Source organism: Pelophylax lessonae (assembly GCF_965119305.1).
Source record: "Pelophylax lessonae genome assembly, chromosome: 6".
NCBI classification, from domain to species: Eukaryota; Metazoa; Chordata; class Amphibia; order Anura; family Ranidae; genus Pelophylax; species Pelophylax lessonae.
The window spans coordinates 105,656,955-105,669,738 of NC_138773.1; the positions used below are offsets into that span (position 1 = coordinate 105,656,955).

The 12,784-nt window shown below is 41.0% G+C and overlaps 1 protein-coding gene across 1 annotated transcript in view; it reads left to right on the forward strand.

Moving 5' to 3' along the window:
• Positions 1-12,784, forward strand: part of TECPR1 (tectonin beta-propeller repeat containing 1) — a 163,510-nt gene that overhangs the window by 75,603 nt on the left and 75,123 nt on the right. The window contains exons 15-17 of the mRNA XM_082260923.1: positions 5,630-5,757; positions 5,903-5,999; positions 10,505-10,601. Coding sequence (XP_082117049.1) covers positions 5,630-5,757; positions 5,903-5,999; positions 10,505-10,601 — 322 coding nt within the window. The remainder of the gene's footprint in view (positions 1-5,629; positions 5,758-5,902; positions 6,000-10,504; positions 10,602-12,784) is intronic.

Below are 12,784 nucleotides of genomic sequence, written 5' to 3' on the forward strand. Positions count from 1 at the left end.
TGACCTGGTTCTGAGAGAGGCCAGGAAGATGGATGCCCTACGCTATGAAGCTGTTAAACTCATGATATTCCCTGACTATACGGTTGACTCTCAAAGGCTTAGGGGCTCTTTTGATCATGTTAAGCTCAACCTTAGAAATGGGAAGATTAAATACGGCATGCTTTTTCCGGTCTGTTTGTGGGCCCAGGATGGAGACTCTGTCCACCTCTTTAACTCCCCTGAAGATGCCTCGCAATGTTTGGAAACTCTGCCTAAAGCCTGATGACTCTACCTGGCTTCCTTTCAGCAACATAGATGGCTATACTACGTCTATACTTTGCTCGATTGTTTACAGATGGAATTTACAGGGATCGCTTTTTGGTTCCACTGCTTTGTTATTGGAAGAGAGTCTATACCCTGGAACCTGGTTCTATTACTTGTTATGCTACAGATGAACATGGTTGTTTTTGCACTCTTAAAACAAGTTCCAAGAACTGTGCCCTCGGAATATGCAAGGTGATCTTCAATTCTGCAGGGACCGTGAATCCTGTTTTATTTCTCTGTGCAAGCGGACTCTATCGGAACGGACTGAAATGGCATGAGACTGCTGGGCTCTTTGGTGTTCCACTGCTCGAGCCTCCAAATGGCAGTTGCCATACAAATTCATGGGCCTAAGGCACACCCGTGTTTCGGGGGTGGTGCTGGATGGGGAGGAGGGGGTTTGTTGTTTTTCTTCTTTTCTTTCTGTTTTTTTTTTTCTTCCCTTTTTTTCCTAAGGCACAATTGTTGTTCTTACTGCTTTTGGACGGGGAAAGCTAACCCATTCTATATGCTACTGTGGAGCGTATGCTTATTGCGAAATGTGATATGTCTGACCCTTTGCCGGTGTGCCGAGTGGGGATCCGGAGACCTTTTACACTCCTTGATTACCGATTATGATCCACCTGTCTTTCGTCTCTTGGAATGTGAGTGGGCTAAACTCTAAATTCAAACGATCCCTTATGTTTACCTATTTGAAAAAGTACCACCCCCATTTCTGTATCCTCCAAGAAACACATCTTGTGGGCAGCAGGATACTGGCTCCTAAAAGACCCTGGATAGGCTCCCACTATCACTCCACCTTCTCTTCTTACTCCAGAGGGGTCAGTGTCCTGATACACAAATCTCTTCAGTTTATTCTCTCCACTTGGACCCGGATGGGAAATATGTTGTCCTCCATGCTATATGTGATGGGCTAGAACTGGTGAGTGCCGGTATATATAATCCTCCCCCAGCTAATATGTCACTACTTTTTAAACTTGCACCATTGTTAGCCATATATCCTACTGCGAATGTTCTCCTGGCAGGAGATTTCAATATGTCCCCAGATTCGAGCTTGGACAAGCTCAACCCAGACTCCGCTATAGATTCCCCTTTATGCCGATAGGCTGAAATGTTTGGTTTAAGTGATGTGTGGCAGTGGGAACACCCTCAGGAGAGGCAATTTACTTGCCACTCTGCCCCATACGCCACTTTTTCTCGCATAGATCTGATCTACATTAGTAACCCCTTGCTCTCTCTCACTCAAAATGTCTCTATATTGCCACGTGAAATTTCAGATCACGCCCCAGTACTCCTGACCCTTAGGACTGATTGCTTCTGGTTCTTCTTTTTGGAGACTGTCTCTGTTCTGGGTTGGGTGGTGCAAGAGGTGGCAGCGGAGCTGTGCGATTTTTGGGTACACAATCAGGGCACTGCCGCTCTGTCCATGACTTGGGATGCCTTCAAGGCATATGCAATTTTAGAGTATCATAGGCAGGGTGCGGAGGGAGTCCTCTCTTAAGCTGGACAAAGCTGAGACCAGGGCCCAAGCTCTGGAATCCACTTACGTAGCCACAGTGGACAGAGAGGCCTATTGTGACCTCCAGGTCATATATCGAGAGATAGGCCTCCTTTGTACTCCTTCTTGCAGGAAACACCTATCCCAGTCCCAGAGAATCTTTGAACAGGGCTAGAGATCGGGTAGACTCTTGGCCTGGCTAGCCAAGGAACGCTCCACAACCTCTCACATAGCCAATATCCGAGATGACAAGGGCTCCTTATGTTCTGACCCACTCCAGATCAACACTCAGTTTGCTTTATTTTATGAATGCATTTACTCTTCTAGAGTGTACTATACTCCTGAAAGCTTGGCATCTTTTCTGGAGGATGTGGACTTCCCAGTCCTGACGGTTGCAGGCAGACAGCATTTGGTCACCCATTTTACCCTCAGAGATACAGGCGGCAGGTGGCCTCACTTAAGACGGGTAAGACTCCGGCCCCCTCCGGGAATTTTTTAAGACACATGCCAACGTGATTGTCCCCCACTTCCATGCCTTGATTCACGATGTATCTGAACGGGACCTTCTCCCGCTGTCGATGTCGGAGGCAATTATAGTGGTAGTGCCTAAGCCTGGTAAACGCCCTGAATTATGTGCTTCCTATAGGCCTATTTCTTTGCTTAGTGTAGATGCCAAGATCTTTGCTAAGATTCTAGCCAACCGCCTCATCTTGGTAATCTTATCTCTAGTTCATGGTGATCAAACTGGCTTTATGCCAGGTGAAGGCACTGATATTAACCTCCGACGCTTCTACACTAATTTGGCCTATGTTCCCAGTGGTGACTCCCGTGGAGTAGTGGCCTCTCTGGATGCGGAGAAGGCCTTTGATTCAGTGGTATGGGCTTACCTCTGGCAGGTGCTCCTGAACTTTGGCTTTGGGTCTAGATTGTGTCTTGGATCCAATTATAATATCATTCTTCCACTGCCAGAGTTAGAACCAATGGGCTTCTGTCCCCTTCCTTCTAACTCACAAGAGGTACCAGACAGGGATGCCCACTCTCCCCCATTTTTTTGCCCTTGCCGTGGAACCACTTGCCATCCTTATCTGCTCCCTACCTGAGATTGCGGGTCTTCCAGTGGGTCCCCTGCTGGAGAAAATCTCTTTTATTTGCAGATAGATGACGCCCTATTGTATCTCCCTGATGCTTCTGGTTCTCTACAAGCAGCCCTTGAACTTCTCAACCGATTCGGAAGATTCTCTGGTATCAGAATTAAATGGAGTAAATCGTTACCTTTCTCCTTATCGCAGGTATTCCTGCCCAGACCCCTCTAGTCTGGGTCTCGAAATTCTGATATCTTGGAATAGATATCTGGGATGAACCTTCCTCCAACTTGATAATGTATATCCAGTTTTGCAATAGCTGACTCTTCAATGTCGTATATATGGAAGTCCTTACCACTCTCTCTAGTGGGCAGAATTAATCTTATAAAAATGGCCTTCCTTCCCAAATTCTTATATGTTTTTCATAACTCACCGGTCCCTATCCCTATTTCTTTCTTTAATAAGCTTGACCAAGTTGTAAGTAATTTCATCTGGGCGGGCTCTATGCCTAGAATAGCTAGGTCTACTCTGCAGTTGCCCTTATCGCAGTGGGGACTAGCCCTACCCTGTTTTTGCCAATACTTTCGGGCAGCCAATCTAGTGACAGTGTGCTGGTGGTTCGAACAGACCTGTACCAATCTGTTGGTCAACCTAGAAGCAGCCATCCTAGGCTCCTACTCGGCATTGAGTAACTTAGTGTTTAGAGGCTCTAAGGCATGCCCGAATATGATGATCTCGATGCGTACAACGGTCACTGTATGGGGACAGACATTTACTGCTTTCTCTGAAAGGGGAGTTGTTTCCCCTCATAATACACTATGGGATAGCCACATCTCCGTTCCATACCAGACCCCAGTTTGTGGGCCAGGTTTGGTATTAAGAAGTGGCAGCAGATTGTGCCGGAGGGACGACTACAATCGTTCGATACCCTAAAACTTCCCTTTGGTCTTCCCTCGTGGATGTTCTTCCGCTACCTGCAGCTATGCCATGCTATCCAGAAACAGTTCCCCACTCTGGCTAGGGTGACATCATATACTTTGTGTAGGGGGACTCATTATTTTAATAACATTAGGTGGGGGTCTCCTCTGAGAATGCCAGTTTACTCAGCAGTGGTAGTTTACCGCTGCTTAATAAACAGGCACCAGAGTGTTTCAGTGATTTTCTCTTACTGGAATCTCGCTATGTCTCATGAGATTACTGGTAGCCTATTCACGTTTACATGGATCTCGGCCATTTTCAGAAGAAAAACTTCTCCTCTGTTCTCCCTGTGAGAACTGAAGTTCTCCGCTTCATAAATAGGGTGCCAGAGGAGATAATTTTCCTCTGATAACTGCCGAGAAGTGAACTGCGAGAAAAATTCTCAGTTTCATAAACTTACACCATAGTGTGGTCAGTTTTTAATAAAAAAGCAGAGATACTGGCAGGATCACCAGGGATTTCACACAAAGGAAACAATACAAAGAGGACAGGATACTTTCTCATTCCAGTACATGGTACAGCAGCAACATATCAGGAATACAAAGTGTTGGGGTAACAAATGCTTTAAGTAAAATCAGACTATGGTTGTAGGAATTGCAGTTCTCCATGCCTGTGTGAGGAGCTATTAAGATTTCAAGATGTTTTAAAGCCAGACCATCTTCTGTGGCTTTAGTCTTGGCAGCCTCATAGTTAAAATCTTCACAACATACAAGAATGTCCATAGCTGGTAGATTCAACATGTTTAGCAGACTGTAAGCTGGCAAGCAGTTATCATTCTTCATGATTCTGCCAATTCAGTACTTATGTCCAAAATGACAGTCTTTAAAAAAAGATTACAAGAAGGGTTCCACAAACATCTCAATCTAGGATAGGACTCTTGACATATAGGTTGTGGACATCTATGAATAGATACTACAATAACCTAATCTACAATATTGTAATTCTACAATACTACAATAACCTAATAAATACTACAATAACCTAATCTGCCATATAATCAGCTCACATAGACACCTTTAGCCTGGTAAATATTCATCAAACATTATAAAGCCCTGTGGCATAGCTAAGGTTTCAGCTGTCAAACTTTGGATATGGTATCAGTGGAAGGATTGGTGTCATGCATTGTTAAAGTTTTATAATACTCAAACCCCAATGAAGGGGGAGTGAGTGATCAGCTAATACAAAGTGGAGTCTCTGTTCGATTAATTGGTCAATAAAAGATCAATCTGAACCATTTGTGTGGTGCCTTTACTGCTTTCAACATCTCGTGTTTGGGGTGCCTTGTATGAGTATAAAGGTCCTTCCCTGCATTGACAGCACATTGCAAATTGTATATGAGTTTTTCCTGCTTTTTTCATAGAAGATGTAGTATGCATTTGTTTGTCCTGTTAATTATGCTTGGTTAAAAATATATCCACCCAGACCAATTTTGGAGAGCGAGGGAAAGAGTTGTTGTGATACAGCAAGTCCACAGAACCTAAATTATTACCACCTCCAGCCATCAAAAACTCAAATAATTCTGCTCCTACACCCCAACTGTCATTTCTTTGCTCAAAGTTACCTTAGGCATTGATATGACTTGTATATTAGTCTGTGGTTAAGGAATGTTATGGTCAGGATGGAGGAACAGAGCTTGAATCTTAATTTTTTAGCAGGCAGTAGTTGATTGAATCTGCAGGGTCTATCTAACCCCACTTAATGTGTTTTTACATGAATTTCCTCTTTAATACTAGCAAGGAAATCAGAGTGTCAACCTATGCCATAATTGCAGGTTCTGGCGTCCGATAGGAGGACACCTAAGAATGGTGGAGAGCAGCAGTTGCGGTGTAGTGTGGGGAATTGGCTATGACGACACAGCATGGGCTTACACAGGAGGTTATGGAGGCGGCTTCATGCAAGGTAATAAATATTAATACCAGAAATTAGAATTATATGTACCTATTTCAATCTGAGTAGAATTTACCTGATTTGAGCTGTCAACTTTATTATCAAAAACTGATATTTTCCTGTTTTTTTTTTTTCTTTAACTTCACTCTAGGGTTAGACAGCAGCAAAAATAATATATTTCCTCAAAGTGATACAAAATGTGTGTACATATACGAAAACCAGAGGTGGAATCCTGTCACTGGATACAGCAGCATGTGCGTATATTGTTATAATAAGAATTACATCCCTGATTTACTATATGTTTACATGTCTTGCAGTTAGTCATATTTAGTAAGGCGAAATGCATAAACAAACATTCACTATCAGCATTCACCTTACATCTGAATTTAGGGCTCGTTCACACCAGAAAGGGGTGCGCATTCCCTGAGCATTTCCCACAACGCATTCAGAACGCACTGGGTGTGGGATCTGCTGCGGGTGTCAACGTATTCATAATGACACCCAAACGTAGATCCCAAACGCAGTGAATTTGCCTGTACCAGATTGCATGGTGTTGCAGTGCATTTTCAAAAGTAGTGCATGCACTATTTTTGGTGCAATCCAATTGCACTGCACTGAATCATACAAGAATTGCACAGATTCAGGTGTGAACTGACCCTTAAAATGACACTAAACTATATCCTTATCTCCAAAAATAATTTATACACATCCACTAAGAAATGGTCCTGCAATCTATTTTTAATAGAATGTTTGTTTTTTTTATTGTGTTTTTCTGTCTCCTTGTCTCGAGCTCCTAAGAGCCGGTTCACATAGGCGCGACCGCGACCTCGGAGCGGCATGCACGGACTTCATATCATTGAAGTCAATGCAGGTCGCTCCAGGTCGCCCCAAAGTAGTACAGGACCCTTTTTCTAAGTCGGAGCGACTTGTGTTGCTCCTATTAGAACGGGTCCTGTGCTAATCTATGGCAGGCGACCCACGGCGACTTGTCAGGCGACCAGGTCGCCTGACAAGTCGCCCCAGTGTGAACCGGCTCTTAATCTCTTCTTTTCCTTTTTGCTTTGGTCTGAAATGAGCAGTGCTTGTTATTTGCAGTTTTATGTAACACTCTATGCAAAGTTGCATTTCCCATAGTTCCCAATCCCTAATGCATCTTGGGAGGAAGCAAGGTGGCTACCTTCAAGCACGCAGTGGGACCATGGAGAAAGAATGTTGTCATCCTGCAACAGGAAGCTGGATAACATCAGCAAAAAAAAAAGAAAAAGGAATTTGGAGGAGGCTGAGAGTATTGGATGTACTCTTTTGAGTAAAGGATGCATACTTGAATATCATTTTTTTAAAAGCAGGATTTAGTGTGCCTTTGCAGATAAGGACCTCTTTTTCTGACTTTCAAGATCTGCATGCTTGTCCTAGGTCAGGGACTTAGTAAGTGCTGATGCCAGTGGATCAGCATAAACACAATGCATCTAGCCCCTTCAGATAGCAATCAACAGCAGCCATCCCTATATTTCTATGACAATTTACTTTATCTCTACATCCTCTATCAGCAATGTCAAAACTTTTGAGAACTTTGCATTATTTTCAGAAATGATGACAAGATGTGATAGTTATGTAGGTAAAAATAATAATTGGCAAGGCAAATAATGCATACCTTCATGAATCGAGCCTATACTGTTATTGAACTTGTTTTTATTTTTCTCTTCCAAAAATGATAATCTATATTGAGTTTGAATAGTAAAAAAAGGGTTTCTTTTATCTATTTTTAAACTGATATGAAAGAGTCCTAGCTAAAGCCTGGTTTGCTAGCTACCGTAGTTTAAATTCCTTTTTAATTGCACAAAAAATTGTGAGCACTAGATGGCAGCAGATATATATATTAACATCCATGTTTGCCTACAGTGCCTTGAAAAAGTATTCATACTCCTTGAAAGTTTCCACATTTTGTCATGTTACAACAAAAAACGTGAATTGATTTAATTGGGAATTTAAGTTATAGACTAACGCAAAGTGGCAAATAATTGTGAAGTGGAAGGAAAAAGATAAATGGTTTTTAATTTTTTTTTACAAATGAATATCTGAAAAGTGTGGTGTGCATTTGTATTCAGCCCCCCGAGTCAATACTTTGTAGAACCACCTTTCTCTGCAATTACAGCTGCAAGTCTTTTTGGGGATGTCGCTACCAGCTTTGCACATCTAGAGAGTGACATTTTTTAAGTTTCTTGGCCTTAATAAAGCTGTTTGTTCACTAATGTTCTCTAACAAACCTCTGAGGGCTTCATAGAACAGCTGTATTTATACTGAGATTAAATTACACACAGGTGAACTCTATTTATTAATTATGTGATTTCTGAAGACAATTTTTCGACTAGATTTTAGTTAGGGGTATCAGAGTAAAGGGGGCTGAATACAAATGCACGCCATATTTGTAAAAAATTTGAAAAAACATTTTTCTTTTTCCTTCCACTTCACAATTACGTCCCACTTTGTACTTGTACTGGCTTATCACATAGAATCCCAATAAAATACATTTATGTTTTTAGTTGTAACATGACAAAATGTGGAAAATTTCCAGGGCTGTGAATACTTTTTCAAGGCACCGTAACTTAAGCAAGTTCTTTTTTTGTTTACCATTCTGAAGCTGAATCCAAATATATTTTTAGTCTAAAATATGTGATAGGTTCAGATAATATACACATATCCTGCCTTTTTAGCCCCCTTGATCAAAAGAATTCAAGTACCCTTCCGTCCCAGAACCATACTTATCTAAATCTGGTTACTGTGGTCTTCTACAGTGTTAACAACCTGAAATCTTCCTTGCCACTGGCTCTGTCTGTGCAGTGGGACCTTACAGTCTCAGGAGTTGGCCAGGTGGTTGCAAACTGTAAAAATTGAATAAAGCGGTAGGCATCAGATTTGGGTAAGTACGCTTCTAGAACAACAACGGGGGGGGGGGGCACTAAGCAGGCAAGATGAATGGACTTTTTCTGAAAATACACTTATTCTTAAAACAAAACCTGCACACTGGAGTCTAAAATTCAAACATCATAAATTTGTTGCAGAATATAGACTTTCAGGCATGTGAATCTGATAACCTGGATGTTTAAAATCTTAAAAAACAAGTTCTGTTGGAGGTCAGCAGCCATCCCATTTGATGAGCTGAAACAAAAGCTTTCCTGGCTTATGATAATTGAAAGGCTGTCCGCAATTTTAAGTGATAAAATGAAGGTATTTGAATAGGTCTGGGATCCGTGGATCAGATATTTGAATGATGACCCCCAGACTATTCCCGACTAATATGTCTTGGGATGGCATGGGCCAGAGCGCAGGGTCTTTCCCTCCCCCCTTCTTTTTTTTTTTGTCCTCTCTCCTACCTATTTTCGCTTTTCTTTCCATTTCTAGTATTATGAGCTTGAAAGGTTTTGACTATGCAATTTTAGTAATGGATGATGGGAAATCCTATCTCTATGAAGAGGGGGTTCCCCCTCCTACAAATTATTTTTTTCGATTAACAATGCAAACCCCTTCTTTGGGAAACATACGAGCGCTTAAGAATGTATTAACCTTGTGGTATTCAATTTTCTACATTGTTATATTTCCTACTTTTTGTGAAAACTTGCAATAAAAAATATTGAAATAAAAAAAACAAGTTCTGGCTCTAACTAGCGTAGCAATAAAGGTGCTTTTAATGGTCCCTTATTTCAGGCATTGCACTGGGCATGAATGAGAATCAGACTGTCTCCAGGCTCATCTCAGGCAGGACTGGGGTTCTACTGATAAAACAAGTTCAGTTTTTAAAAAAAAAATGTTTTATTCTTTTCATAGTACAAAAGATTAGCTTCACAGAAAAACGTATTAAGACTCAAATATGTTTTTTCCATTAAACATTAGAAATTTTTGGTTGTTTTCTATAATGGCGCTTTATTCTAGATCTCCGCTAGGTATTAACTGTATATATATTTAGCATTAAAAATGTGCAAGGGAGACAGTTTACCTTCTTGGAGGAACTAGCATTTTATACCGCTTGGATTAGTGCTGTGGGATAACTCAAGCCTCATTCTTTTATTCTGTAAGCAAGACATTCCCAACCCTACTCATTATAGTCTCTCTGTACCGTATGTACGCCCCAGACTGTTCAAAAATAAATTATTTACACCTCTGCTCAATATGCCCTTCAATCTACAAGAAGCATTACATACAGAGGGATGTTGATTGAAATAATTCAGATAGCACAGAATTTTTGAGGCTGTAGTCCCAACCAGAAACACTCTCAAAGCCCTGCTTATTTTACCTTCATTGAATCATACAAGTTTTCAAATCACTGCTTCCCCTTGTGTCCTCCAGGGCATTGCTGTGAGCTGAACTTTCCATTTACCTATATTGAAGTGCATTCTTCATATGCAGAATGTGTCTTGTGTAGAGAATCCACTAAAGAACGATTAAAACCGTCCCCAGCCCTTAGTGTATTCTCTGAAGAAATATATAGAGAATTCATTCTGAGGGGAAGCAGTAAGTAAGCTCACACCCACTAGTTTAGTACAAGGATTGAGGAGGCTGTAACGTTTACTGGCTCCAAACTCCAAATGCATTGCTGGAGTTCCACTTTTAACTGTACTATATGACATCGTAGCAGTGTTTTCTTGATTACATTGGTAGTTCATTGATTTACATGACATGTTTCCTGGAGTTGTTTTCCAATGTTATATTGATTGACATGACATGTTTTCTAGGGTCTTTCTTTAATGTTATGTTGTCATTGTAGTGGAATGCTAACAGACAGGTACATGTGGAGTGATGCAAGTGGACTGCAGGAATGCACAAAGACCAACACAAAGACTCCCTCTCCACAGTGGTCCTGGGTAAGACAGTTGTCTTTGTTTTTTCATGAACTGTCACTAGGACTTGCTTTCTGTTGTAAAGGAGGTTGGCATGCAAGAGTTAATCCATTGTTTGTTTTGAAGGATAGAATTTCTGCAGCAATATTTCTGCTATAATACCAGCTAATGTTTACTCTTTTGAAACCATCTATCTGTGCACATAACAGTGTGTAAATAGGAACCCCATATTGGCAGCATTTCACACACTGTTAATTATGAAACAAGGAAGCTCAGTACTTAGGAACACTAGAAAAAGCAAACACGTGAATGTCCTGTTTCTGCATTATATTTTATTTCAAATGCCACTGGTGTTTTTTTGAGTCAGTCTAATATAGAGATGCAAGTTATCCTTATGCCTCGTACACACGTTCAGATAATCGTACGATAAAACTCGCTTTCGACCTGATCGCACGATAATCTGATCGTTAGTACACAGCTTTCGACAGCCGATCACAACAGTTCATCCAACAAAGTCTGATGGGACAAACAGGAAAACTTCTGTTGTTCAATAGCCTAGCGAACGACAATCGTTTAATCAGTACACTATGCGTCTGCTAATAATCGTTTGACAAAGACCGCGCATGATCAGAAACACTAAAATAGCACTGAAAAAGCCTGGCTGCCATTGTTTTTGTTTTGCACCATCTGATACGTAGCTACGCAACCAGGAAGCTTTTCCAGAATCGTACGAAAAAAATCATACGTTTATATGCATTGTTGAATTCGATATTAGTATCATGCAACAAAATGCGAACGATAAGTCATCCGATTATATGAGCGTGTGTACGATGCATTTGAATAATCTATGTGTAAAGGTTGTGTGTTGCGTTTCAGGGGTCTACTGAAATTAGCTTTCTGGTCACTAGATGGCGCTTATCTAATGGCTCCAGTAAATCTTTCTTACAGCAACAAAACCCTTTATGAATGCATTGTTATGGTTAGATTTTACTTATGAATTTTTTATATGTATTGATTTACCCATTCTTCTAGTATTACCATGACTTGTGCAATTGTTTTACTATTTACTATTATTTTACTTTAATGTTTTACTAGCATTTGAAGGAGTGTGCTTTCAGTGTAATTTTAATATGGTCATGTTGACCAGAAAATCATTTTTATGTGACTTTGTTTGCTGTGTCGTGTGCTTTTTTTTTTCATGGCATTTATATTACATATTTGTATATTCCCTTTTATTGTTTGTATATCAGATGGTGCAACTATCAGAGATTTATTATGGGTCTAAGCTGACCTTTAGAGGGGAGCAAGGAAGGAAAAAAGTCCCAGGAGCCGCACATAACACAAAACTCTCATGTAAAGAGTGGAAGCAGCCTCAGACTCTATCCAGGCCACACCCCCAATTTGTTTCACCCCACCCATGTGGCTTAGTCATGGGAACACATGTGGTTTAATAAAAAATGGATTCCCAGCACACTTTCAAGCTAGCTAGCAAAAACAGAGGTTTTAGTTGTATAAATTTGCAAACACTTGTTGAAGTCACAGTGCTGCACTAAAGCTTCCCTGGAAAGTGTGGTCCTTAGCTCACAACTTGTAACTTCCTAACTTTAAGCCATATATATCAATGCACAAACTGGTAGCAAGATCACCCGAAGGCAGCTCTAACCTCTTTAAGCTCCATTCACACCTGTGTGTTTCCTAAACGTGCAACAAAGCACTCACAAATGTGCACTTTGCTGCGCGTTTTGAAAATGCACTGCAATCATGGGTCGCGCTGGCAGTGCCATAGATTCTTAATGAAACCCAATGCGCAGGTAGCAGACATGCATTTTGTCGTGTTCCAAAACAAGCACTGAAAAAACATCTGACAGTCCATGACCGAAAAGGTTATGGAGCTACTTTGAAGTGTTTGTTGTGCTTATGGCAGCCCATGCAAGTGAACTGGCCGCTCTAGGCAGGATGCACGTTAATTCATGCAAAACACGAGTGGGAATGTGCATTCCCGCTATCCTCACATGTGAATGAGGTACAGCAACACACCAAAAGCCTAAACATTACCTTTGCAAGGCAGCTAAAACTACTATTGTGTACACCAAATGTAAAAAGTAACAATAGCACCTGGTCTGATCAGTTTTAAATTGACAAAAAGGAGAAATTTACACATGGGCATGCAATATACAAAACTGGGGACCCCCTTTGTATTTTGTGTA